The sequence below is a fragment of the Equus quagga genome, chromosome 13 (genome assembly GCF_021613505.1).
Source record: "Equus quagga isolate Etosha38 chromosome 13, UCLA_HA_Equagga_1.0, whole genome shotgun sequence".
In the NCBI taxonomy this organism is placed as follows: Eukaryota; Metazoa; Chordata; class Mammalia; order Perissodactyla; family Equidae; genus Equus; species Equus quagga.
This window is the reverse complement of record NC_060279.1, coordinates 63033377-63061243: the sequence shown is the minus strand read 5'-3', so window position 1 is coordinate 63061243 and position 27867 is coordinate 63033377. Positions and strand designations below refer to the sequence as shown.

At 38.6% G+C, this 27867-nt stretch overlaps 1 protein-coding gene across 1 annotated transcript in view; it reads right to left on the bottom strand.

Moving 5' to 3' along the window:
- Positions 1-27867, bottom strand: part of TANGO6 (transport and golgi organization 6 homolog) — a 193719-nt gene that overhangs the window by 133022 nt on the left and 32830 nt on the right. Inside the window, exons 8-12 of the mRNA XM_046683145.1 lie at positions 17656-17768; positions 15994-16170; positions 13019-13151; positions 11327-11518; positions 5934-6068 (exon numbers count right to left, since the gene is read on the bottom strand). Coding sequence (XP_046539101.1) covers positions 5934-6068; positions 11327-11518; positions 13019-13151; positions 15994-16170; positions 17656-17768 — 750 coding nt within the window. The remainder of the gene's footprint in view (positions 1-5933; positions 6069-11326; positions 11519-13018; positions 13152-15993; positions 16171-17655; positions 17769-27867) is intronic.

The following is a 27867-nucleotide window of genomic DNA, read 5'->3' as shown; positions in this document are numbered from 1 at the left end:
GTATTTATTACTTACTCATTCACTCACTTCACTATCCAACCAACCAACCAATTAACCAACTGTTTTTGTAGGACCTAGATAATGTTCTCGTTTTACACTATAAGTCCACAGAATTGTTATTATTCAGTTTTCCCACCACTTTCCTCTCAAGTAAATGAAAACTTGAGATATATGTCAGGTTTGTACCTGTAGAATTTCACCATACACTCCCCTCAGATTTCTTTGTTTAAACAATTAGAAACTAATGCAAAATTGACATAAGGTACAATTTCTAGCTCCATAACATATGTCAGCTTATCTTCATGTATAAAACAACTGACCACTCTGATGTTACTATATCTTAAAGGGAAAAAAGAATATGTATGCCTAGAGTAAAGGTATATGTTATCTAAGAAAAGAGTCAATTTTATCGGGAATCTACACAGAACTGGAAAAGACATTTTAGAATAATCTTGCTAGTGTTATCATTATGTTAGACCTCATTCAGTGCCTCTGTAGTATTATGGACCTTTGTTTTTTCTTTAAGCATCTTAAATGGGAATATCTAATTAAATCTACAGTATATGGCTTCTTTTTTATTTCTATTATATACAACAATCTCTTCTCAAAAAACAAACAAAACAAACACAAACAGACCAATGAAAGAGAGAGATCAGAAATAGACTCACATAAATATAGTCAACTGTTCTCTGACAAAGGAGCAAAGGCAATACAATGGAGAAAAGACAGACTTTTCAACAAATGGTGCTGGAAATGGATATTCACATGCAAAAAAATGAATCTAGACATAGACCTTAAACCATCAAAAAAATTACTCAAAATGGATCATAGACCTAAATGTAAAATTCAAAACTAAAAATTCCTACAAGATAACATAGGAGAAAATCTAGATGACCTTGGGTATGCTGATGACTTTTTTTTTTTTTTTTTTTTTAAGATTTTATTTTTTCCTTTTTATCCCCAAAGCCCCCCGGTACATAGTTGTGTATTCTTCGTTGTGGGTTCCTCTAGTTGTGGCATGTGGGACGCTGCCTCAGTGTGGTCTGACGAGCAGTGCCATGTCCGCGCCCAGGATTCGAACCAACGAAACACTGGGCCGCCTGCAGCGGAGCGCGCGAACTTAACCACTCGGCCACGGGGCCAGCCCCTGCTGATGACTTTTTAAGAGAAAATACCAAAGAAAAGAAATCCATGAAAGAAATGATAAGCTGGACTGCATTAAACTCAAAGCTTTCTGCTCTGCAAAAGACAATGTCAAGAGAAAAAGAAGACAAGTCACAGACTGGGAGAAAATATTTGCAAAAGACATATCTGATAAAGGACAATTATCCAAAATATACAAAGAACTCTCAAAACTCAACAATAAGAAAAATAATCCGATTAAAAAATGGGCAAAAGACCTAAACAGACAACTCACTGAAGAAGATATACAGATATACAGCATATGAAGAGATGCTCAACATCAAATGTCATTGGGGAATTGCAAATTAAAACAACAATGAGATACAATTACACACCTATTAGAATGACTAAAATCCAAAACACTGACAACACCAAATGCTGGTGAGGATGTGGAGGAACAGGAACTCTCATTCATCGCTATTGGGAATGCAAAATGGTACAGACACTTTTGCAAGACAGTTTGGCAGTTTCTTATAAAACTAAACATACTCTCTTTCCATACTCTCCAGCAACTGAGCTCCTTGGTATTTACCCAAATGAGTTAAAAACTTATGTTCACACAAAAACCTGCACACGGATGTTTATAGCAGCTTTATTCATAATTGCAAAACTTGGAAGCATCCAAGATATCCTCTAGTAGGTGAATGGATAAATAAACTGTGGGACATCCAGACAACACTATCATTCAGCACTAAAAAGAAATGAGCTATCAAACCACAAAAGACATGGAGGAAACTTAAATGCATATTACTAAGTGAAAGAAGCAAGTCAGGAAAGACTACATAGTATATGTAGTCTTATATAGTATAGTCCAACTATATAACATTCTGGAAAAGGCAAAACTATGGAGACAGTAAAAAGATCAGTGGTTACCAGAGGTTGGGGTAGGGAGGGATGAATAGGCAGAGCACAGAGGATTTTTGAAGCAGTGAAACTATCATGTATGATACTATAATGGTGGATACCCTTATACATTTGTCAAAACCCACAGAGTGTACAACACCAAGAGTGAAGCGTAAACTACAGACTTTGGGTGATAATGACGGGTAATGTAGGTTCATTGATTGCAACAAGTGTACCACTCTGGTGGGGGATGTTGATAGTCGGGGAGACTGTGCATATGTGGGGGTAGAGGGTATAGGGGAAATCTCATTACCTCCTGTTCAATTTAGCTGTGTAACTAACACCACTCTAAAAAATAATATCTATTTAAAAAAAAAGAATACTCGACTATCTTTTTGCTCTGTTTTCAAACTTAGTTGTCACTGTGGGATTCATCTTATTCAACTGGGTAACTTCTCTAATCACCGTGGGCAGGTAGGTGGATTCTGAATCAAATAGTTTATAAGGCAATTACAGTTATGCACATTTTCAGCTTCATAAGCCTACAGATTTCCCACTATGAGAATAACCAGGAAAATCTAAGATTACAGGTGCCAACTATTGTTCATAAATATTCAAAAGTCTTTGAGGTATAAAGTAATATTCACCTAACTGGCAGATGAGAAAAGTGAAGTACTAAGTAGTTAATTATTTTTCAAAGGGTCACTGAGGGCCACTATCAAAATTGAGAACTGACAACAAAGCCCTCATTTCTACTCCTGTCTTGCTTCTCAGCACACCTCTCATATCCAGATCTCAGAATTCTGTGTAAAAACCTCCAGGCCTGAATGAGAAGCCCACAAGTGAGTGACAGATTCCTTTATGTGGCTGCCTCCTTCCTGAGTTTTTGGAATGCTTCAGGAACGGAATGAGCAGAGCTATGTCAGCCCATATCTACGATTTCTTTCAGGGTGTCAGGAGTGATCCAGTTAGATGGTGGGTTATTCTAAATTTCTGCAAGTTTTTGAATTTAAGAACTGGGGTTGGACGGGTAGGAGTGGGATTGAGGGTGGTGGGTGGTAGCAGAGAGCATGCCTTCTAAGGGAAGCACATCAGAACCTGGGTGACAGCCAGGGAAGGGCATGTGCACACTGAAAGAGCCCATACGAGACTTCAGGAAGCTCCCCTGTGGGGCATACATACCCTCATCCTGTCTTACTCTTCCTGTTCCAGTGGGAATTGCTATTTTAGAAGAATCCAAGGATCTCTTCTAGCAATAAAATGCTGACCTTAATATTACTAATTCTGAAAATATTTACATTTATTCCTTGTGTTCTCATTTCTGTATATCACCTGTTTCTTCAGATATTTAGGTGACCAGTTTATATGTCAGAGTACTTATTTACATAATGTCATTGAAGTTATTTTCCAGTGGTACTTTTACTTTTTCTCTAAGTCAGCATGCAGTAGGCCCCGTTTTATGGTAAGCTATACATAAAGATACACATAAGATACAGAAATATGAATCTTTTAAAAAAGTAGTTAAGAATTCATCAGATTAATCACAGCCTCCTAAAAAGGTAAGCTCCAGAAAGGCAGAGAGGCACTTGATAAATATTTCTTGAATGAGTTCATTCAAAGATACTCTCAGAAAATATGGTACAAGAGCTCTAGATTTGGGTTCAGGTCCAAGCCCCACCACCTGTGCCTCAAAGTTCAGGTCACCTTGGTGCAGCAATGCTTTAGAGGACCTCACAGGCCCTGGAACATCAAGCAGAAACTGGTTCCTGAGGGAACAGGGAAGTTACCAACATCATACTTTTACTGATGACCAAGCCTGAAATTTAGAAAATGAGTTTGGAATTACAGTTGTCTTGTTAGCAGTCTTAAGCCTACACTTTCTCCAAATTAACTCCTCTTCCCACACACTATGTTCTAATAATCACCTTAATTACACAAATTAGAAATGAAAGAAAGAAAGATTCAAATGCTTTTAGATTCTGTTTCATTAGCCAAAACAATGAATCCTGATCAGGGATAAGTACAGTGTATTCTTCTAGACTCTGAAGCCAAAACCCTAGCCTGACAATGACCATCTGAAAACATCATTCAGAATAATTATTTTTTTTCTAATAACAAAGACAGAAAGCTCGGCATTACTATAGAAGTCACTTATAAATCCATGAAACAAACAGAAAAAAATTAATGGATCTAGGGCAAAGGTATAGGGGTGACATGCATATGTTCACTTAACTAAGTGCAGAGTCAGAGGAATCCAGGATGTAATCAGTGAGTCAGGATGGCTCATGGAAGGGTTGGGACAGGTAAGGGATGTACATTTGCATCAGTCCACACAGTTTCTGTGTTCTATTTTCCATTTGGGATGTGATTTGAAATTATAAGAAAAGCAAAAAACACGCTCAACTTATGGAAACAAAGACATTCAAATTAATAGTCAACTAGAAAAACAAAAATCAATCAGGCCAACTAAATTCAACAATAATACAATTTAAGAAAAACTATTCTATCAGTGAACCCCTCCTTGACAGTTCTCTTAGGACTGTCTGTTAGAACAGCAGGGATGTAACATGTCTCTAGAAACTGAACCAAAAATGCTTTTTCAAACTATACGGGAAAAATAAAATTAGGAAGGCTAAGTAAATCTACCAAGAAACCGGCTTCACATTAACAACAGGCCCAAATAAAATTCCTTTTCCCCTTAAAGACAGGCTAAAGAGAGGCAAATTCTAACATATCAAGAATTAGGATCAGATTTGAATCCTCAAACTCAAAAATCCATTCCCAGAGGGTTCTCGACTCATTGCTAAGAGTTCTACCAGTCTGATTTCAGGTTGGATTTCATAATACTTGCTCGAAGCCTATGCTGCCTTCCTGAAGCCTCCTAACCTAATGTGGTTTGTACTTAACCAGACAGGTACACGTGCCTACCTTTCCACCTTGTCCGGCTCTACTCTGACCCTTGGTCTCTACAGTTCAGCTATACTGGCCTTCTATCAGTGTTTCAAGTATACCAAGCTCCCTCCTGCTTCCCAGCCTTTGTACATGATGTTTTCTTTAATTGGAAGAGCTTCCTCCATCTGTACCACACACACTCCCACACTCCTATTCATCATTCAAGTCTTAGCTTAAACTTACACTTCCTCATAAAAATCGTCCCAGCCTAGGCTGGATGTTACGTTCTCTTGGTACCCTCCACTTCTCTTCTGAGGCACTTCATTCAATTCCAAGTATATTTTTTGAATAGTTATTTGGTGCCTGACTCTCTCATTGGCTATAAGCTTCACGAGGGTAGGCACCAAGTCTACTTTGTCCACTCCTGTATACCCAGCACCTTGCTTAGTATCTGGCACATAGCAAGTATGCAATGATTTTTGAGTGAATAAATTAAAAAATTGTAACTTAAGCATATAAGATACATGCACTGGAAACAAAGTTTTAACATGCTACATGAGATGAGTTGCAAGATGGATCCTGTGCTAAAAAGGAACTATACAAAACAGATGGAATCATAGAATCCTAAGAAACCCGCAGGTTACAAATGATTTCCACTGACTACCACAGCAGGGACAAGGGCTGAGCTTTGGAGAACCATTACAGTGAGGGTCAGAGAATCTAGCATTTCCCACAATGCAAACCACTGTGTCAGGTGTTTCCAAATCAAGTTTTTGCCAGGTCAGAAAGGGCCCTGTCCTTCGGATGGTAAACTCTACACAGGTGACAAGATAGAAATGGTACCATTTTCTTGTCCTTTACTTTGGAGAAAATTCTCAATAACAACCTAAGTTGTTTATCCTGGTTCTCTTATGTGCAATATTCATTCTTATTTCTCACAAGGGTATGGAAGGGAAGCAACAGGTTTTCTCTTTTCTTTTCCCTCCATTCAAGTTTAGCTCACGTCTGCAACTCACCTGAACAGCTCCTCCCAGCATGACAGCCACCAGCCCCATGGACATGCTCAGTGTCTGCGATTCCACGGTGCTCTCTGCCTGGTGGGCCAAGCTTGCACATGCTCGCTGCAGTGTTGCTGCTACAAAGTCCACCACCTACCTCAGAAATGGAATTTAGAATCAGTGAGGAGTAAGAAAAAAAGTCTCAAAGTTCTCCTTACATCTTATGTCTATATCTTTATCTTTTTCCACATCAACATCATGATAGCAAGAACCTTCAAGAACAACTGCTACTGTGCAGCAGGCATGGTGCTCAGTGTCTTACGTGCACAATCTCACTTAGGTCTCATATGAACTCTAGGAGGTTGGGAATCTTACCCTCATTTTGAGATGAAGAATCTGAGACTTAAAGAGGTTATCGGCTCAAGGCTATGCAGTCAATAAACGAGAAAGCCCGTTTATACTTTCCCAAATGCTTTAATATACTAACCCAACTTCCTTCACTTTTCATGAGTTTTGCCAGGAAATTAAAGTGAAAAATGATTTGTTACTTTCAACCATCTTAGAGGGTCCTAGATTGGCTTCTCATAATGAGATTTCCTCCTCAAGGATTCCTCCCCCACTATCCTCATTTTGACAGTCTAATTCTAGTAAGCAAAGAACGGGGGAAGAGGCGTTCAATTTTATTTAGAAGCCAGTGTCCTCAAACAATCTGTACAAATGATTTTTTTGTCATTTTTCTAAGTATCAGATATTTTTAAAGGATTAAGATTAACCATATATAAGATTTTACACAGTATTTGGCTAACCACTAAGCCTTAAATGGAATCAATTTGGTCAGCATCATTTTAACTGCGCATGGATTAATCACCTTAAGTAGAAACACTTTTCAATAAAAGACAGCGTATACATACACAAGTGCTACACAGACACACACATACGTGCATATTTAGGATTAATGGTTCAAAAGGGAAAAATCATTTTGAAGAAGAGATGGCTGAGAGAGGTCATGATGAGCCTCTAAACACTATGCCAGCTTGCCTGTTTAACTCTCTGGGCAAATCACACGCTATGCTAGAATCTTTAGAATCTGGAAGCTTTAAGTCAGGAGAATGGTATGTTAATTGCCTTTGGAGTAAGGCAGAAAACTAGAAAGGTTATTAAAAGTTCCACTTACTGAAGGAACAGTGCTGGTTATGGCAATTTTCAACACCCTCTCTAGCCTAAGACTTTATTGATACTAGAAGTTAAGGACACTGGCCCTTTCTAGAGAAACTGCTGCACCTACCATCTTGGGCCACCTACTTGGTCTCCAAAGAGTTTTCTAAAGCACTCCTTGTTTATAGGAAGCTTCTATTTCAGCACAAGTATTGTTAAATTACTGGAATAGAACTACCTAGCCTTCTGACTTTTTCTAAGTTCCTCTCCACAACATATACATATATTTTAAATGTTGCAAAACAAGTAGTATGATCCTATTTTTGTTAAGAAAGAAACTTTCCACGTTCGTATATATTTTTTAAAAACGCTGGGAGCTGTTATCTGTGGTGTAGTAGCCAGCTGTTACTGTCATCTAGGAAGCACCCTTTCCCCCAAAACTTTCTTCTTGTAACAACAAAGACACCATACCCTTTTGGACAACAGCTCCCCTCCCCCTACTATTCATTTCCTGTGATTCTCACGGGGCTGCCAGCCACAAGGATAGGTATGTGACTGTTGCCTGTTCTAGAATTTATGTATGTTACAGAGAGGGAGTAGCGATGTTTATTTTTACTTAAAAATTTTTGTAAAGATACATAATTCTAAAAGTCAAATATTCTTGCAAGTTTATAATGAAAACTACAGTGCCCTACCCCATTTCTCCCCATCTGATTCTGGCTCTACAGAGGCAACCACTTTTAATTATTTAGCTGATTAATTTGATAATAACATTATGCATTTACTATTTACCAGGTACTGTTCTGAACACATTGCAGGTATTTTTATTTATTTATTTATTTTTTTTTTGAGGAAGATTAGCCCTGAGCTAACTGCTGCCAATCCTCCTCTTTTTGCTGAGGAAGACTGGCCCTGAGCTAACATCCTCTACTTTATATGTGGGACGCGTACCACAGCATGGTGTGCCAAGTGGTGCCATGTCCACACCTGGATCCAAACCGGCAAACCCTGGGCCGCCAAAGTGGAATGTGAGCACTTAACTGCTGTGCCACCGGGCTGGCCCCACATTACAGGTATTAATTCACTTAATCTTCACAATAATCCTATGGGGATGTATAAACCTGCTGCCAACATTCTGGCAACTGAGTGGATGGGGGTGGAGGCCTCACTGTTGAATATGCAGGCACCAACTTAAGTCTACAGCATTTCAGTTTGCTGTTCAGAGGCTCTTGGGTTCACCCTCTCTCAAGGATAAACCTCTAGTGTTTTCTGGGAAGGGGAGGTGGCTGTACAAAGTGGAAGAGGGAAGCAAAGGGTCCACTGGATCTCACAGAGCCTTTCAACCTGCGTTAAGCTCTAAATTCAGCTCCATCTTTAGGGCTTATCTAGTGCCTCCAGTCCTTCCACGGTTCTGCAGTGAGAAGCAACTTGCTTCTTTTTTTCTTTTCAAAAAAATTTTTAACAGCTTTATTGAGGTATAGTGCTTTGCTTCCTGACTTCTCCCATGTAGGCACTTAGCATTTCCGTTTTCTGAAGTTGCTAAATCAACTATTACTATCCAGTTTCTAAATGTTGTTATTCTCTTTTATCTACTATTTTCTCTTGCTCTGTTGGTCCCTATGGTTTCTGGAAGGAACAGATAAACACACGTGTCCGATATACCATCTTTAATCAGAAGTCTCTACTTTTTAAATTTTGAACTTCTATGTTGTTTAAACGTTTTTACAATGGGCATGTGTTACTTACATTAAAAAAAATTTTAGCGTAGGAAAAAACACCCCACCATTATAGAACCACTTCTACTCTGCCAATGATAGTCGTCCCTCGGTATGAGAGGGTAAGAGATTGCTTCCAGGACCCCCCCGCGGATACCAAAATCCAAGGATCCTCAAATCCCTTATATAAAATGGCACAGTATTTGCATATAACTTACACATATCTTCCCATATACTTTAAATCATCTCTAGATTACTTGTAACACCTAATACAATGTAAATGCTATGTAAATACTACTGATATGCCATCTGCCAACATACTTTATTGAATTTTTAATCTTTCATCCATAAATACTTCAATATGCATTTCTAACAAATAAGGAGATTTGTTTTTACATAACTACCATACTAGGATCACACTCAATAAAGATTCCCTATATCTTCTAATACCTGGTTGCAAAAATGTCTTCATACAATTGGTTTGTTTGAATCAGGATCCACACATTGCATTTGGTTGATGTCTCTGAAGTTCCTTTTAAGCTACAACAGCCCTGCTACTTTTCTATGCCACTCATTTAATGAAGAAACTAGATCATTTGTACAATGGAATTTCCCACATTTTGGATTTGGCCAATGGCTTCCTCATGGCATTAACTTGCTCCTCTAATCCTGAGTTTCCTTGATTAGATTCAGGTTCACGTTTTGGGTTTGTTTTTGTGTTTCAATCCATTGCAGGCATTATCCTTTTTAATGCTCAAACTGTCCTATCTATGGCCAGCCAATAGGAGACCCTTCAAATTGCCTCCTGAGTGGTACTGACACGACCCAATTAATCTCACATAACTTCCTTGCATTCAGGCACAACAAGATGCCCTGAGGCTTATAGTGTATAATTCCTGCCCCAGACCTGAACTACCCTTTAATCCAATGAGCTTTGTGTTCTTTTAGTAGGAAGTGGAATTTAGAAACTATAATCTGGCACTAAGGATGCCTATTGCTACTAGGTTGTCATTGCTTCTTGGCATTGACAGTGGACCGAGCTGGGAAACACCTATTTTTTAAAAAGAGAAAAATATATCATTAGTTCACACTAACACTCCCCATTGAAACTCAATATTATAGAGTTTTTACTCAAGTTCTTTGATTTTATATTTCTAACTCTTTTTCTTATGCTGAAAATCTTGATTCCTAATGATATTAACAAAATTACTTATAATTTATCCTCATGTGTGTATGTTTCAAAAAACATATTAAAATTATCACTAGCACTAAGACTACTAAATGCAATTTAATATTTCTTTGTGGTTTCTTTTGTCCTGATAAATTTTAACCTTAGCTGAAGGATAATTTAATGGGACAAATCACTTTTGCATCAGCCTAACACCATTGTTCCTTAATTAGGAGTAAAGGGAGATAAGTGCAAAAGCTTAAGTCATATCAGCTTTTAGACCAGTTCCCCTTTTAACCAGCATCCTGAGACAAAAACACAAGGTCTGGGTGAAAAAGTCTTTAGGGAATGATATAAACACAGGAGAAACAAATCACCCTACTGAGTAACACAGGGTCAGTGAACTGAAGGAATAAGAGCCCAGGAAAGAAATCATGAACATAATTCTCATTAAACAGGCACGATAAGTCAGAGCCGACAAGCAGCTGCAAATTTTCGCAGCAGGAGCTACAGTGAAATGCTGCTTAGCAACACCCGAAGGCAGATGACAATGGGGATGATACAAAGAGCTAGAGAATCAGATTTAAGCGTGACAATCATACCATCTTACAACTGACTATTCACCAACCAAGCAACAACTAATTTTGGTAAAGTGGTAAAATATGGCGACTTCATTGCCTATGCTTTATTACATTTATTTCCTATTAAAGAAAAAGCTGATAAAAATAATGTCTGAACCAACAAAATTCAGGCACTGATTCACATAGTTACTCTATTCTGAAAGCATTTTTAAAAACATTTTAAAACTTCACAGCCTGTTGTGGAGACAAGCTGTGAATCAGAGGACCTATAAAATTCAAGGTGATCTTATTATCATTAGTGATTTTTTTCAAATTTGAATTTCTAACCATTCTCAACTTTTGACGCACATTAGAATCATCCATAAAGCTCCGGAAAATGCAAATGCCCAGGCTCTAATGCAGACATGCTGAATCAGAAACTCTAAAAGTGGACCGGGCATCACTATTTTGAAAAAGACCCCAGATGGTTTTATTTGCACCAAAAGTTTAAAATCATTGTGATATAACATAAAATATTTAAAATAGTTCTCAAAGTTTGACATGCATGAGAATCACCTCAGGAGCTTATTGCACATGCGGATCCCCAGGACCTATGAAGAAAGTGTTGATTCTCTTGGTCTGGTGTGGGCTCAGTAATGTGCATGTTTAACCACCATTTCAGGTAACACTGATGCAGGTGTCATCAAAGCACACTCTGAGTAACACTTCTTGAACGTTTTTTAAAAATAATGTAAAGAAACCAAAAGAGACCAATACCCCGAGGCTGGGATCCGGAACGTGGCAGCCACTGACCTGAGCGATGTTCGTGAATATCTGCTCAGACATTCTCTCACACAGAACAGCCACCAGCTGGAGGACCAGCAGCTTCTGCTCCTGGCCTTCCACAAGAAGAGTGTGGTGCTGCGCTAGTTCCAAGAGGCTTTTGCTGGAGAAAGGCTTCATTTTAAACTCTGCTTCATTTTCCTCAGCCACATGTGTCAATTCCTATCAGCATGGGAGAAAAGAAATAGTGAAGAAAAAGCCTGTAGAACTAAGGCTTCAAAACCAGCTAGAAAACTATTTGAAAATTTAAAACTTCATAATAAAAAAATACACACACACATAGAACTAGTTTGACAGACAACTTACTTTATCAGTGCTTTTACGATCTCTGCCACAAGCCTTCCTTGAACTGAGGCCATATAACATTTCCAAAGCCTTTTAAGAGACTTAGATGCTTTAAGTACCACAGCCCTCCTTCCCTAAGATATTTAGAACTAAACTTCTACTAATAAGTAATTTATTACTGTGGGTTTTGTAGGCTTTCTCCCTACCCTTCACATTGTCAATTTCCTTGGGAAGGGAAAATGTTAAGTTACTTAACAATTAATGTGTTACCAAAGTAACTGATAGTTTAGAGCAGTGGTTCCCAAATGTGCCTGGGCAATTTTGCTTCCCAGGGGGCATTTAGCAGCGTCTGGGGACATTTTAGCTTATCATAATTGGGGGCTGATACAGGCCTCTAGTGGTTAGAGGTCAGGGATGCTGCTAAACATCCTATAACGCGTAGGAAGCTCCCCCACTGCCCAACGAAAAATTACCCAGCTCAAAATGTCAAAGTGCCAAGGTGGAGAGATCTTGGTTTAAAGCAAAGCCCTTTGATCTTTTGTTTTTTAAACAAACTTTTAAAAAATTATCCGATTAAGAGCATATCTTCTTGGAATGTTATTTACAATGAGTGGCTGGGCAGGGTGATGGAGGTGGGAGGTGAGAAAGCATCAAAAAGTACTCCCTACTTCAAATTCTAGAAGTGCTAGCTCTGATACCCTCCTTGCATTCTCCCTCATCCACACCAACCTTAAACTCCACAGACATTCTCTTACATACTTTATTTAGGAAAAATAATGGGGAAGGCAGAGCTGGAGGACAGGGAATCAGAGATCATCTGGTTTACGGTCTCAAACAGTGCAAATAAAGAGTAACAGTACGGGGTACAATTTACTGTCAAGATTAGGGCAAAAGGAAGCACAACCACCAGCAGTATGAAACAAACCCGGAAAAGGTTTCAAGTGGCTACAAGATGAAGTGAGAGAGGCAGGACTGGCTAAATCTCCTTTCCAAATACCTGACAAAACAACAGTCAGAAAGGATAAGGGATTACTCCATAGCTGTAAAACCTGCTATTAACTTCAAAAGAGTTCTTACTGTCAACACAGAGCAAAGATTAACCCTTTCATAGATCAATCCTTCTGCTTTGGTCATCTTTAAAATTTCAGTGGAGATTATGTTGGAAAGTAGTTTGACCATATGTGTATTGCTGAAGGTAAGTTTCTTTTTACCAAAACAAATGCTACTAAAAAGTAAATTACTCTTATGTCCTCTGATTACGTCTCCTAAATTAGCACCTAATTTTAGGACCTAAAATTATGACTGCCTTGAAAATTCAAAGGGGATCCTGGTACTACCCCAGAATAAAGCTGACCCTGAACTACATGTAGTTCTTACCTTCAAGCAGAAGATGAAGAAGTCGCCTGCCAAACCACATTCCTGGCAGAGGGACAGCAAGTCCCCGAGATGCTCTACCTGCCACTGCTCTGAAGACACCTTTTGATACAGGGCTTCATCTTCATCTTCATCACTGCAATGCAGGGTAACATTTATCTTGGTAAGTTTTATCACCCAGAAACATTATTTTTCTGAAATCCCACTAATAATCTTCTAAAGTAATATGTTATTTCCACACAGCAAATCATTAGAAAGATCTCGAAATTTTGTTTAAATTATCTTCCTTCTCTCTACATTGAAAAAGTATTTATTCTCAGAAGCTAGGCTATCATGTCCTGCATAGTCATTTGCTCAGATGGGGAAAAACCTTCAAGAAGAAAGAGGCTTTTAAGATGGAGGTTTAGGAATTACTATTATTTCAGTAAGTTGTAAAAACAAGAAGGAATCAAAGCATACATTGTATGCAGATGTTTGGGTTCCTGAGGAAGAAGAGAGAAAGAGAAGGCTGCAAAGCAAGGCCAGATTACAGAGGGCCATGGATGCCATGGGAAGGAATTTGGACTTTTTTTCAACGAGCCACTGAAGGGTTATGGACAGTGGAAAAAGACATGATATTTGTAGGAGGAGATTCAGTCAATCTCAACTAATAAGAACCAATTAGTTGAGTTACAAAAATGCTTACAGCTTCAGAAAACTGAATAACCCAATTTCCAAGTAATAAAATGTGGCTAAATTATTGAAAACAGTGCTATGATTTCTGCAAAAAGTTTCAAGAAACTTCTCATAAGGTACTAAGACTTTTAGCTATAATTCCAAGATACAATATTATTATACTATATCATGTAAACAAATACAAAGATACAAGTGATGCACTAGAAAACAAAACATTAAAATAATGTAAGCAGTGATCAAGATAGTGGTTGATTTTCGTATTCTTCCTTATTTTTTTTGTATTATACAAAGAACGTGTATTACTTTTTGATCAAGGAAAGAATAAAATTTTTTTCAGACTAAATTGAGAAAAAAATGAAAGATCTTGCTTCATCTCATTGAAAAGTACAATTATTAAAGTTAATTTGATAGACTATCTCATTGGGCAGAATGTCCCAATTTGCCAGTTCACTAACAACATAGCCTTTATACTCCTCTAGTAGAATAAATAACCTATTAAATTAAGCTTAGGAGTACTTCCTATATTATCCCAGAATCGTCCAGAGTCCTTCAGATAAGTCATGTTATCTCCATCATATTTTATGTTAGAAGAAAAGCTGAAATGGATAAACGTCACTTCTAGCTTCTGCGAACCATCCTGGCTGTCAAAATGAAGTACTGTATTCAAATACTCTTTAAAAAAAGACATGACAACAATTACTTAAGATGCAATATTTTATTCATTCTTAAAATTTCAATGATAAAGAGTCAACTGCAAATAGGTATATTTAGTTCTGGAAAAGTAAAAATTCTAGATCCAAAGATCGTGAAATCTGAGAGGCTCTTTTAGAGTTTCTCTAAATGAGCCTTTTATTGATAACCAGTGCTGCTGGACAGAATGGTAGAGTGAAGGTAAGTGGTGATACAGACCAAGCGGCGATACTGACCCTGCCACTGGGGGTCTAGCACCATGAGCAGGATCTTTAGAACAAATCATAAATCACACACACACACACATTTCTTTGGTATAGTAAGTGTCAACTTTTTGGAAACATGGAGTGTTTTAAGTATCTAGTGAGTCACAGATCCAATTTTTAGAAAAAAATCCATGTTTGCATATAGAAAAACTTCTCAGGTATAATTTCAAGGGGATTATACACCCCTAGATGTCCATGTAGAGACCTCAGGTTAAGGAGCCACTGCTTCCTGGAGTGAATGGAGATGCATTCAGTCACTGCTTATTCACTTTTTCCTACCATGAAGAGAAATTATAGTTTCAATAAGAAGTGTTGATTTCGACATACATGTGCTAAAAAGTGCATGAAAGCCTGGTTAAACTAGCAGTAAGTTTTAACTCCTGGTAAGTTAAATACTGTAAAATTCTCTATATAGTCACTAAAACGGTCCCAGGTTAAACTGTTCCAAAGTGTTTTTGAAATAAACATGCCCCCCAATTTTAAGCTTTTTCAGCTCAGGGGCATAGTTATAACCAGAAAACCTACTAATGCTCAAGAACACGCAGTAAATTAGTAGCTTGAGTTTGTGCTGATAATTCTGTTTGTAACCAATGTGTTTTTTCTATTTTCCTCAAGTCCATCACATTGAAAGAGTATTTTAAAACTTTAACAAGTTAACCATGAATTAAAAAATTAAATTTAAATACTTTAACAAACAGCAGTGCTTTGAATGTGATGTGAAATCTAAGTAGAGTAGCTGCCACCAGTTAAATACTACGGACTCTGATCAACAAGAACTTCATTCTTGTAAGAGGTAATAACATCTACACATATCACCCAGAAAGTGGAAATAATTTAAAATACACTTGTGAGAAGTTGGAGAAATAAATTATCCACTCCACTCTCATTTATTAAGCACCTTCTAATCAATCCTTAGGAGAAACAAACCCTCATCATAAAATTGCCATAAAAAAATAGCTATCAGACAATTTCCCTTAGGAAGACATCTGACTCTGAACACACATATGTCATTTTGAGAGTCAGAAAGATAACTGGATTGTTATGGTGTTATGGTGAACATGCGTCTGCCCATTACTCTGATTCACTGGCAAAGACTTTGTGAACTAGGTGGGCTTGTTGTGATGCACAGCTGTGAGGCTCCAGTAAACTGTACCTACTATTAACTAGCATCTAGGAAAAACCTGGAGAATTAAGGCTCACATTTCACTCAGAGATTATAAATAGCAGCCCCTCAGCCACTGAGTTTCTGGTTTCCTTTCTATCAGCGCCCCTTAGTGGACAGACACAGAATGGCCTTTGGGGCACAATTAAATCTGAAGAGAGGCAGTAAAGGATGGGTGGACTCACCAAATGGGCTCTTTGATGGTAACCATAACGCCGCCTTGAGTGGCAGCTCTAAAGTGACACAGAGAATGGAGAGAGGGCATAGACTTGTCCAACCCTGCAAATCCTTTCAGGCTAGCAATCGCCTTCTTCCTCTCCAGCTTCCCCAGAATCCACAATAAGATCTCTTCGCAAAGTGACCTGGCAGAAAAAGCAGTTATAAATGAGCTTGCCATCTTAGTCATCTAACCAGCTCACATTAAAAAAAGAAAGAAAGAAAGGCTATCAGGTTCCACTACATTCTAAATGCTGGCACAACCACCTAGCACTACTGAAATTCAGCAGTGGAAAGTATGCTTTTTGTGAATTTTAGAATGTAAACGTCCTGATATTCAAAGAGTGACTGACTAATCTTTGGCTCTAGAAGCAACCCTGATATGACACATGAGCCCCACATGATTTTCTTTCTTTTTTTTGGAATTCCAAGCGTACCCACTGCCTTTGGATCAGGCACTGTGAAAGAAAGTTTACACTGATAAAACCATATACCATCAATGAGACCAACAGCTGGTGACCAAGAATCAGCATGAGGATGCTAATTCCTCATCCCCTTTTATCTGTGCCAATCAACTAGGAGAGGAATGAAATAAAAGTTTGCTTCTTCCTTCTCAGTCTCTGATGAGGTCATGATAATGTATGAGGTCTTGGGTTTCAAAACTAAAACAGGAGTTATTATATGGTCAGTCCTTTGAAGCCAAATTCACACATTTATAGTCTCCATCTTCCACTGCCTTTTCTCTTGTCACTTTCCTTATGGCTGTGGTCTACAACGATGTGCTGACCAAAAGTTAGAGAGTTGAAGGCAGTATGTAAGCTTTGAATAACATGCAAGACTGAGCACTTTTCTTTACCACTCATGATAATGATAATGATAATGATGATAGCTACCCTTTACTGAGCTTCCTATTTGCCAGGGACAGTGCTAAACACTTCAATGCACAGTTAGTCTTCATAATAACCCTACGAAGAAGGTGCTATTATTGTATATCAGATTACACGTAGGAGACTTCCAAACACCAAATGTCAGAATTCTGCAGGACTTTAGAAATGATATAAACTCTTATAAGGAGGAAGAAACAACATAAATAGCTGTGAAAATAGAGCTGATACAAAATGAGTCCTACTTAAATTCCAACACAAAAGATTATTTTCTGGATGACTAAGAAATCCCTTTATTTTAAACAACACTGTGTAGCACCTACACCAAGTCCAAGTCTAAATTACAGAGTGCTACATTCAGATCCAGATTTCCTGAACTTGATTTCTAACTCCCTGCAAGGTAGTTATGATCCAGCCTCTATTTCCTCCTTCCTAGACCTGTAATTCCAGTATTTCTCACTGATCAAACAGTGGCATGTTTACACATGTAAACAGAAATTTTGTCTCTGATGTCTAGGACAGAGTTTGAGGAAAGTCATTCTAAAAACTACATCCAATCTCCTGCAATTTGCAAAACTCTCTTTGTTTTCTAGATGAGCAGAGTAAGAGGATTCTCAAGTGTTTTCCTGCCTTTGAAAGAAAAAACAATTACAAAGTGGCATAAGTCATATTCAAAATAAGCACAAGAACAACATGCAAAAAAGACTTCACTGTTCATAAATAAATAGGGTTCTCTGGATGGTTTACCTTATGTGAGACACACTCTGCCTGGTAAAACAGTAGAGAGAAAAGAGGACTCCTAGGACTGGAAGCAGGGAATCCACCAAAACTGCTGAAGGTTCATTCCCGACCACATACACCTGGGGGAAAGGAAATGGTGAGAGGGACTATGACCACAAGGCCAGAGGACTGGGAATCAGACACCGTACTTAGTAGCAGAGTCTTATCTTAAGCAACATTTGCCTTATCTAAGGCAAACAATTTCAGCTCTAAGGCCAATGAAACCATTTGAGATTGGCAGACAAGTTGAAACACAGGCAGACTGAACTGGAGCAGTGCCTTTCGTGTGGGCAGCCTGAAGAACTGCCAGGTGAAATCTGTAAATGAATCCATTTTCTGACCCCTTCCTTTCCTACTTTTGACTACCTCTGAGTCTCCTAATCTGTCTATTATTCATCTGTACAATAACTATCTTACTGCTGAAGGCTCTGCTATTAGGAACTAATAAGCAATTACCACCAAATAGAAAAGCTTAAGACCGTATTTGGAAAAAAAAACAAAAACAAACAACCCAAAACATAGCTGGCTCTAGATTCGTCACTTTTAAGATGTAACTGCCACATGGGCATGTCCTACTTTCTCCAGCTCAATAAATGTTCAAAGAAATTACACTGTGCACCTAGATCTGCACTGGTTTCACAGTGTTAAGCGAGTGAGGATGATGATTTTTATTAACAATAATTATTTTATATATTTTTAGTTGCATCTTTCAAAAAGGATTCAATAAACTTGTTTGAATACCAACTGGGATCAAATACTGTCCTAGGCACTGTAGTGAATATAAAGGTGAATAAGAATTGTTATCTCTCAGGTTGCTTCTGACCTAACAGGAAGAATAAAACAAGTAAACCAATTATAATAATAATAATTCAAGGTGGATAACTTAAAGTATGCTAAGAAGTGCAAAATACTATTCAAAACTCCAATCAAACACAAAAGGAGGGGCCGGCCGGTGGCGCAGCGGTTAAGTTCACACGTTCCGCTTCAGCAGCCTGGGGTTTGCTGGTTCGGATCCTGGGTGTGGACCTACGTGCACCGCTTGTCAAGCCATGCTGTGGCAGGCGTCCCAAATACAAAATAGAGGAAGATGGGCATGGATGTCAGCTCAGGGCTAGTCTTCCTCAGCAAAAAGAGCAGATATTGGCAGCAGATGTTAGCTCAGGGCTAATCTTTCTCAAAAAAAAAAAAAAAAAAAACAAAAAACACAAAAGGATTTCAAAATGTAATTCTGTTATAATAAATTAAAGCCTGATAGTGTGGACAGCAATAATGATGGTAAAGGGAGAAGAAAGAGGAACTGACAAGGATTACACTCTCAGTATATGCCCCAGGAGCATGCTAGGATTTTTACCTTCCAAGTACCATGTTAGATTCTTTAAAGAGTTAGGTCATTAAAATTATTATAATCTCACCAAGTAGGTATTTGCAGCCCTATTTTAAAGGATGAGGAAAGGGAAGCTTAATGCAGCCCGTATTTACAGAAAGAATATTGAGGTAAGAGTCAGTGCTGTTTATGGGAAACTAAAGGTCATAGAGGCACAAGCTGGAAAAATCTCTGTGCTTTTCCTGAGAATCCTGTCCCTTTAAATCAACCCTAATTTTTCACAACTCCTTAAGCCTCCCGACTCCTCTGTGGAGCCTGATAACCAAGGAGCCAGCTTCCTGTGCATGATCTAATCTCCATAAACCCAGCTAAATGAAGTGCATTGTATGGCAGTGTTCAGAAATAATATGCAGGCCTAATTATGATATCACCAATTACAGGAGGTAAGAAAAAGATTCCCCCAGATAACGTGCGGGCCTATTGTTTCAGGCTCTGGATTCTGTGTTCCCAGAGGTAATCCCTATGGAGCCATCCTTCCTTACCAGCATCTTTTGTACAACAGAAACAAAAAAATCCGATAACAAACAGATGGAGTTAAATCTCCATTATTTACTGGCTTGATTGGGCCAAAGCACTTCAAAATTTAACATGAACTCAATCAAGCACATTTCTTAGGGGTATATGTTGTTGTTGATAAATTTCTCCAATTTTTAAATTCTCTTCTTACACTATTCTGTATTTTCTTACAAGGAAGAAGTACTGTTATATCTAGAAAAAAGACAGTACAGCTATTTATATAGATATGTTATTTATTTTTATATAAAGGTTCACCATATGTTTATCAAATGCCAATTGTGTGCTAGGCATACAGTGGTGAACAAATTATTTGCTTCCAAGAAGCTTACCTTCTAGTGAGGGGACAGAAAATAAGCAATAAATATACAATATCAGATAGTGACAAATGCGATGAAGAAAAACAAAACAAATTAAAGGGATAGGGAGTGATGAAGGGAAGAGTATGTGGAAAGAGAGAGAAATTAAGAATAATTCCTATCAATCCATCAACTATTAATCCATTAAGTTCACAGATAGGAATAGAGAAAAGGGATTTTTTTTTCAAAGTGGAAAGATTTGGAGATAAGGTGTCCTTTGGCTTAAGCTAATCAGTGAGTCTTCTCTATGATATCTCAAAGAACTTGACTGGCCTCTATTTGACACATACAGGATTGTCACCTCCTTTCCAACATTAATAGTAAATTCCTCCTTGTACTGAGCCCAAATCTGTCTCCCTTAGAGTTCCTTGATGGAAGTACATCTATTTCCCAAAAGTTTTGGACTGACCATCTAAAAACAATCATCAAAATCCAGTTTCTTTTTACGCACCTTACGGGTTGCTGTGCATCCTAATGACCAGATTGTGTTTTGCAGATAAAAAGCAGGTGGTACTTATTAAATTGATCCAGATCAAGTTCTACCTCTTCCACAGGCCTGCTATATATTTGACTGTTCGACGGTTCATTCATTCATTCATTCACTAATTCAAATATTCATTAAGCATCTAGCCACCATTAATGACTTTTCTCCTCTAAATTCCAATAGGATTTTACAGCTTGTAACATATAATCCGTCTTTGAATATACAGTTATCTCTCGTCTCTTCAACTAGCCTGGAAGGCAAAAGTCAAATTCCCTACTTCAGGACCCATCAGAGGAGATGATTAAATTGTGTTGCCTCGATTTGTGGTGAATAAGCAGGTTAAATACAGTAGTATACAATTTAAAGGCATCCCACTATTATTGCGTTTATGAAGCAAACAATAACTATCATTTATTGCATGTCTACTCAAGAATAAACCAGGTTATTCAGCGAAACATTTAACATACAAGCAATCCTCACAAGAGTCCTGCAAGTTAAGCATTTCAATTCACATTCTAAAACTGTGGAAACTGAGGCTCAGAGGGCAAAGTTAGTTGAGCAAAGGAACACTGTTAGTAAATGGCAAGGTCGGGATGAACCCAGATCTGTCTGACATAAAATCCATGCACAATCCATAGAGAGAGGAAGCAGATTAGTGGTTGCCAGGGGTTGGGGGAGGAGGAATGGGGACTGATTGCTTAGGGTACAGGGTTTCCATTTGGGGTGATGAAAGAGTTCTGGAACTAGACAATGGTGATGGTTGTGCAACACTGTGAACGGACTTAATGCCACTGAATTAAAATGGTTAAAATGGTAAATTTTATGTTATGTATATTTTACCACAATTTTAGAAAGAACAAAGCATGTACTCCATGGCCTCCCAATACTCACCTTCCCTTGTGCATGATGACATTTTCATTGTTTCAATCCCTAACCTATACCAACTTTATCCCAGCTGTCCCCTCTCAGAATCAGTAGATCCCAGTTTGTCAGGTTGTTAGTAACTCCATTCCTGCAACTTATGCAAAGTAGGGCCGGAGTTCCTGAGTGGCACCATGGACAGCAGCTTCTGTCCCACTTCCTCTTCCTCCTACTGGGAGTCTTATATAGCTGGTAGATCTCCAGGGCCATACCACAACCAGCCCTTTCCAATGACAGCTCCCTCCTTCCAATCTCTTGCTTTGCATTGAACTTAATGCAGGTTAACAGTTTGGTCTGCACCTGACATTCAACATTACCTTCTACTTACACTCCCAAAGTGGAATCTGGTCACTTCCCCTTACTGTGGACTCCTCAGATCATTGACTTGTATCTGCAATCTCGTGACCCATTTTTAGTGACCCAAAGGAATACAGGAGGCTAGACTGATTCAGCCAATGCTGAACTGTGATCTCTTGGTGCCAGCACTGATGATCAAATGCCCTAGAAAAAACAGTCCTTCCAATGAAGTCATACTACAAATGGAGGAAACTGTTAGGGCCAGTTCCAGTCTCCACACCAGGCTGGTGACTGAGAAAGCATTGAAGGCACGATAGGTAATATGTTTCCCACGCCACTGAGGGGAGGGCCCTACTGCCCCATCTCTGTGCCCTAACATTCAAGTGTTGTGGAATTTCCTCAACGATGCTTTCATGTAGTCTCTTTCTAGTTGAGGTCTTCTCTGTTCATCTGGAGGCAAGAAGGGATGGGAATTCAAGTTCTGAAATACAATCTAACACTTCATATATTATTTCTACCTTTGGTAAAAATGTTCCATATCATTTGGAAGTTTCCTTTTTTCAGCAGTATAACCATTGGGTTTGTTTCACATACGGTTGTTTGTAAATACTTCCACTGACCAGCTGTGAGACTTAATACAAATCAATTGACTTCTCTGAGTCTCAGTTTCCTTATTTGGAAAATAAAGAGGTTGTATTACTCAAGCTTTAAGATCTCTTTCGTGTCTCATCTATCATTCCCTGACTTGACTGCACCTTTGCTCATTTTCTGCTATACCTTTCTGGTACCTCAGCCACTAAGAGGTAGGACTAGTTTAAAAAAATGAACCATTCCTCCCTACCTCAAAAATTTTGAAACACTGAATCTTCAACTTGACCAAGATGTAACAAATTTCTAATCCTTCCCCACATGCTTTCTGTTCTTCTACCAGCTCTGAAGTTAGTACTTTAAAGATGAAATCCTGTTTAACTGAAAGATTTTCTGGTCACTTCAGGTATCTGTACAACTAGGGATCACCACACAAAATACCAAGAGATGGGAAAGCTGAAGCAGGCAAGGCAGAGACAGACTCAGGGTATCTTTTCAATTCTTTGGTGTGAAAAAGCCTCTATGAGAGTAAGTAAAGTGGTGCTTTGAAGAAAAGTTGAACCTCCCTATTTACCCCTGGCTTTTCCAGTATAAATGTGTAGGACAGGGCTGAGCGGCAAAATAAGAGGTGAGTATGGATCTATAAAAAACATAACAGGGGCCAGCCCGGTGGCATAGTGGTTAAGTCCGCACACTCCACTGCGGTGGCCTGGGTTTTGCAGGTTTGGATCCCAGGCATGGACCTAGCACCACTCATCAAGCCACAATGAGGTGGCATCCCACATAAAACAGAGGAAGATTGGCACAGGTGTTAGCTCAGGGACAATCTTCCTCAAAAAAACCCCATAACAGCTCAGAACAGATAAAACAAGGAAACAGACTGGTACCAATGACCCAGTGGCAGCCTCGGGATTTCCTCCTTCCTTTCTGGGGATTTCCACATTCCTTTCTGAATGCATCTTGGCCTTTTATCACAGACCCAGCCACGAAAAGAGGAGTCTGCAGTTAAGCCTTACAACCCTTCATCTCAGCTTACAGGATGTCTCTAACAAATAATAGAGGCATATTTCTGGATACTCTTAACTATAGATCACAGACTACTGTAACTCTTTGCTTGACTGGGAGCTCCATGAAGGCAGCAGCTAGCCCTTAATAATTTCTGTATTTACAAACCTAGCAAAGTATCTGGCATTCCATAGATATTTGGTAAATTTTTTTGTGACTGATTAACTGGATCAAAGAATGAATGAACAAAGTAGGTTGCTGTTTATTTTCTCAAAAGCTCTATTTTTGAGGGGAGGTTACAATGCCCCCTGTATTTTCATTTTTTAAAAAAGCTATAGCTAGAAGCTATTCAATCAGCGCTAATTAACTGAACAGAATTGTAGAACTTCAGCCATAGAAGGGAGAGCACACTGAACAAAAGAAGGCTTGATTTTATTATAGTGGCTTGTTCAGCATCTACCTTCAATGTCTGGAGGACTGAATTTCTCTGGAAAGATTGACTAGGAATTTAAAATAAAAAGTAAAGGAAAAACTCAGAGGACTCAAAATGGTCAAAAGTATTAAGAATAAACATGTGTGTCTGTTGCAAAGCAAACCAAAACAGAAGTAGTCCTCATGTACTCCATTTCTCATTTCACAGACTTCATTATACTGTAAAGCTCACCCCATAGAGACTGCTGTAGACTAGTTGAAAGAGCACCGGGAAGTCAGGAATTAGGAAACATGGGTGTGAATTTTGCTTCTGCCACTTATGTGACTGCACCAAACCACATATTAAGCGAGTGAACATGGTTAAGACGTTTAAATCTCCCTAGGTCTCAGGTTCCTTGTTCATAATGTAGGCATCGAGCTTTTGCATAAGGACCAGTTAACATAATTCATGTTAAAATATTCTAAATTAAAATATACAGCCATGTGCAAATGTTAAATTTATTCTTAAATATTTTATTCTTGTTGATGTTACTGTAAATGGAACAGTTTTCTTAATTTATGGCCTTATCTTTTAAGGGATGTACATGTGTAGAAAGACAAGCATGATGAGCCTACTCAGAATCAAGCTGACTGAATCCTAACATTGAAATTCAGTACAAGCTGGAACTTGATTTTACCCCTGTTAAACATTCAACTAGTCAAATGCTGCCTTCTAAAATATCACAGTGATCCTTTTGATAGTAGTGTTCCAGAACTTCTAATGTACTTACTGAGCTTAATTAAGACTCGTGAGAAGCAAAAGAACAAGGCAAGTTACCTAATATAGTATTTTGCACTGTGCATGCTCTCAGAGCATATTGTATAAATAGTCTTTTTTTAAAAAGAGTTTCCCTGAACCAAAAGGGAATTGACAGCTTTTTGAGTACCCATTACGTGCTAAAGAATGCTACCTTATTCATCCCCACAACTCAAGTGTCAAATAAGTTACCTAAAAATCACACAGAGAGGGGGCCAGCCCCGTGGCCGAGTGGTTAAGTTTGTGTGCTCCGCTTCGGTGGCCCAGGGTTTTGCCAGTTCAGATCCTGGGTGCGCACCTAGCACCGCTTATCAGGCCATGCTGAGGCAGCATCCCACATGCCACAACTGGAAGGACCCACAACTAAAATATACAACTATGTACTGGGGGGCTTTGGGGAGAAGAAAAAAAAAAAAAGAAGATTGGCAACAGATGTTAGCTCAGGTGCCAATCTTAAAAAAAAAAGAGAGGTTAGACTAAATTATTTTAAAGTTCCTTCCAGCTCTAAGGTTCTATTATTCTAATTTACTTTACAAAAATAATTAAAAATTCAGAAAGAGGAGTCAACTGGCCAATCTGACAGAAACTTTAATTAGAAATTCATTAAGATTAGATGAGGAAAAAAAGACTTGGATAATTAAAGTCAAGTCTCCCTGAATCTGGAAACAGAGAGATAAAATGGAAATGAGAATGTAGGAAATAAACTTAAACTAATTAGGCACCTTCTAGCCTTTCTTACCCTAAAATTTCTTCTGCCTTTAGGGAGTCTCGGCAAGTATTGTGAGGAATACTAAAAGGAAACATCCCCCCATCCAGTATCAGATTCTGGCCAGTTCTCTTAAGAGCAAGAAAATGTCCAAATCAGAAAGAATTGGAATTCTCCTGTCCTGCTCTACCCAGAACTGATTTCTAGGCAATTTAGGCCTCTCTTCACCTCTCTAGGCAAAGAAAAACCATTAATCCCTCTGATACCAGGGAGGACAAAAGAATTTAAGCATTCTAGGGATTGGGCTCCAGTCAGTCAAAGTCAGAAGGAGACGGAATAGGAAACCACTGGAGTGAAAGTTATATGAACTGCATATCCCCTTTTTGGCTTAGACAATTTTACCAGGTGTAAGGTACACACATAGAAATAACAAGAATTATTTATGCAGATGAAGCACAAGCGGCCATGCCAAGTTTTCAATTCAATTCAATTAGCATCTATATATACACCTGTATTCCACGTGGCCTACCAGAGCCACACTGCTCCACTTGCTGCTGTACATGAAGGATGCAAGTGTAAAAAGGCCTTACCTTGTCATTGTTCCTGCCATAAATTTTTCATTCGGATAACTGAGGGTTTGTTCCTTTAAATGCTAAAATATATTTATATTTTAATGTTTTCAGAAGGAAATATTACTAAAATGGATTATAGGCTTTCTTAAATAAACTATACTGAACATACCAGCCCCCACATATTTTGCTTTTCAAATTATGCCCTTTTTGGGTATTTTTTCTGTCTCCTTTCTTGCTCTTTTTTGCTGGCATTCTCTTGTCAGTATGCCTTAATCAGTCTAACTAACTTCTTCTTTTTTTAAAAAAAGATTTTATTTTTCCTTTTTCTCACCAAAGGCCTCTGGTACATAGCTGTGTAGTTTTAGTTGTGGGTCCTTTTAGTTGTGGCATGTGGGACGCTGCCTCAGCATGGCTTGACGAGCAGTACCATGTCTGCACCCAGAATCCAAACCAGTGAAACCCTGGGCCACCAAAGCAGAGCGCATGAACTTAACCACTCAGCCACGGGGCCGGCCCCAACTAACTTCTAATTTGTTACTTCTAATTCTGCTATGGTCTTAAAAATCAGATAACCAATCTGATCAGTGTTATGTATAAAGACGAAACTGGCTCTCTATAGTTAGATGTTGAGATGGCAGCCACATGGGTGGCTGTCATAATGCAGGTGACACAGGACGTTGAATTGAAAATGTCAAGTGAGGCACTGAGACAAAATAGACTTAAAACACTAAAGTAAGACAGCACACTGAGATGAGGACACAGGAGGGTCAAGAGGAGAGGAGACTGATGAGGAGGATTTTTGGACAGAGCTGTTGGTAAGGGTGAGTCGCATCCTTCAACCTACCAATGACAGAAAGACAACCCAATTTAAAAATGGGCAAAAAATCTTAATAGAAATTTCTCCAAGGAAGACATGCAAATGGCCAATAAGCACATGACAGGCTGCTCAACATCATAAGCAATTAAGGAAATGTAAATCAAAACCACAATGAGACACTACTTTACTCCCACTAGGATGGCTATGAAAAAAAAAGGTAATAAAAACTGCTGGCCAGAATGTGGACAAACTGCAATTCTCATAGATTGCTGGTAGGAATGTAGAATGGTGCAGCCACTTTGGAAAACAGTCCAGCAGTACCTCAAAAGGTTAAACTCAGAGTTACCATATAATCCAGCAATTCCACTCCTAGGTATACATACACCCAAGAGAAGTTAAAACACACATATACAGAAAAACTTTTATGTGAGTGTCCATAGCAGAACTGTACATAATAGGCAAAATATGAAAACAACACAAATTTCCCTCAACTGATAATAGGTAAACAAGATATGGTACATACATCCATATAATGGAATATTACTTGGCATGAAAAAGAACGAAACATGGTGGTCCCCTCATGCACGGTTCCGATTTCCTTGGTTTTAGTAACCTGCAGTCAACTGTGGTCTGAAAATATTAAATGGAAAATTTCAGAAAGAAATAATTCATAAGTTTTAAATTGCAAGAGGTTCTGAGTAGCATGATGAAATCTTGTGCTGTCCTGCTCCATCTCGCCCAGGACATGAATCATCCCTTTGTCCAGTGTATCCACGTTTTATACGCTAACTGCCCCGTTAGTCACTTAGTAGGCCTCTTGGTTATCAGATTGAGTATTGCAGTATCACAGTACTAATAGTCAAGAAACTCCTATTTCACTTAATAATGGCCCCAAGGTGCAAGAGTGGTGATGCTGGCAATTCAGATAAGCCAAAAAGAAGCCATAAAGTGTTTCCTTTAAGTGAAAAGAACATAGTATATATAGGGTTTGATACTATCCGCGGTTTCAGGCACCCACAGCGGGTCTTGGTTCGTATCCTCCATGGATAAGGGGAAACTACTCTACTGCTTCATGCTACAGTATAGATGAATCTTAAAAACATCATGCTAAGTGAAAAGCCAACTACAAAAGACCACATATTATAAGATTCCATTTATATGAAATGTCTAAAACAGGCAAATCTATAGAGACAGAAAGTAGATTAGTGGTTGCCTAGGGCTGGGGGCAAAGTGGAGAATGGGGAGTGACAGCTAATGGGTATGGGACCCTTTTAGGGGGACAAAAACATTCTAATATTAGATTGT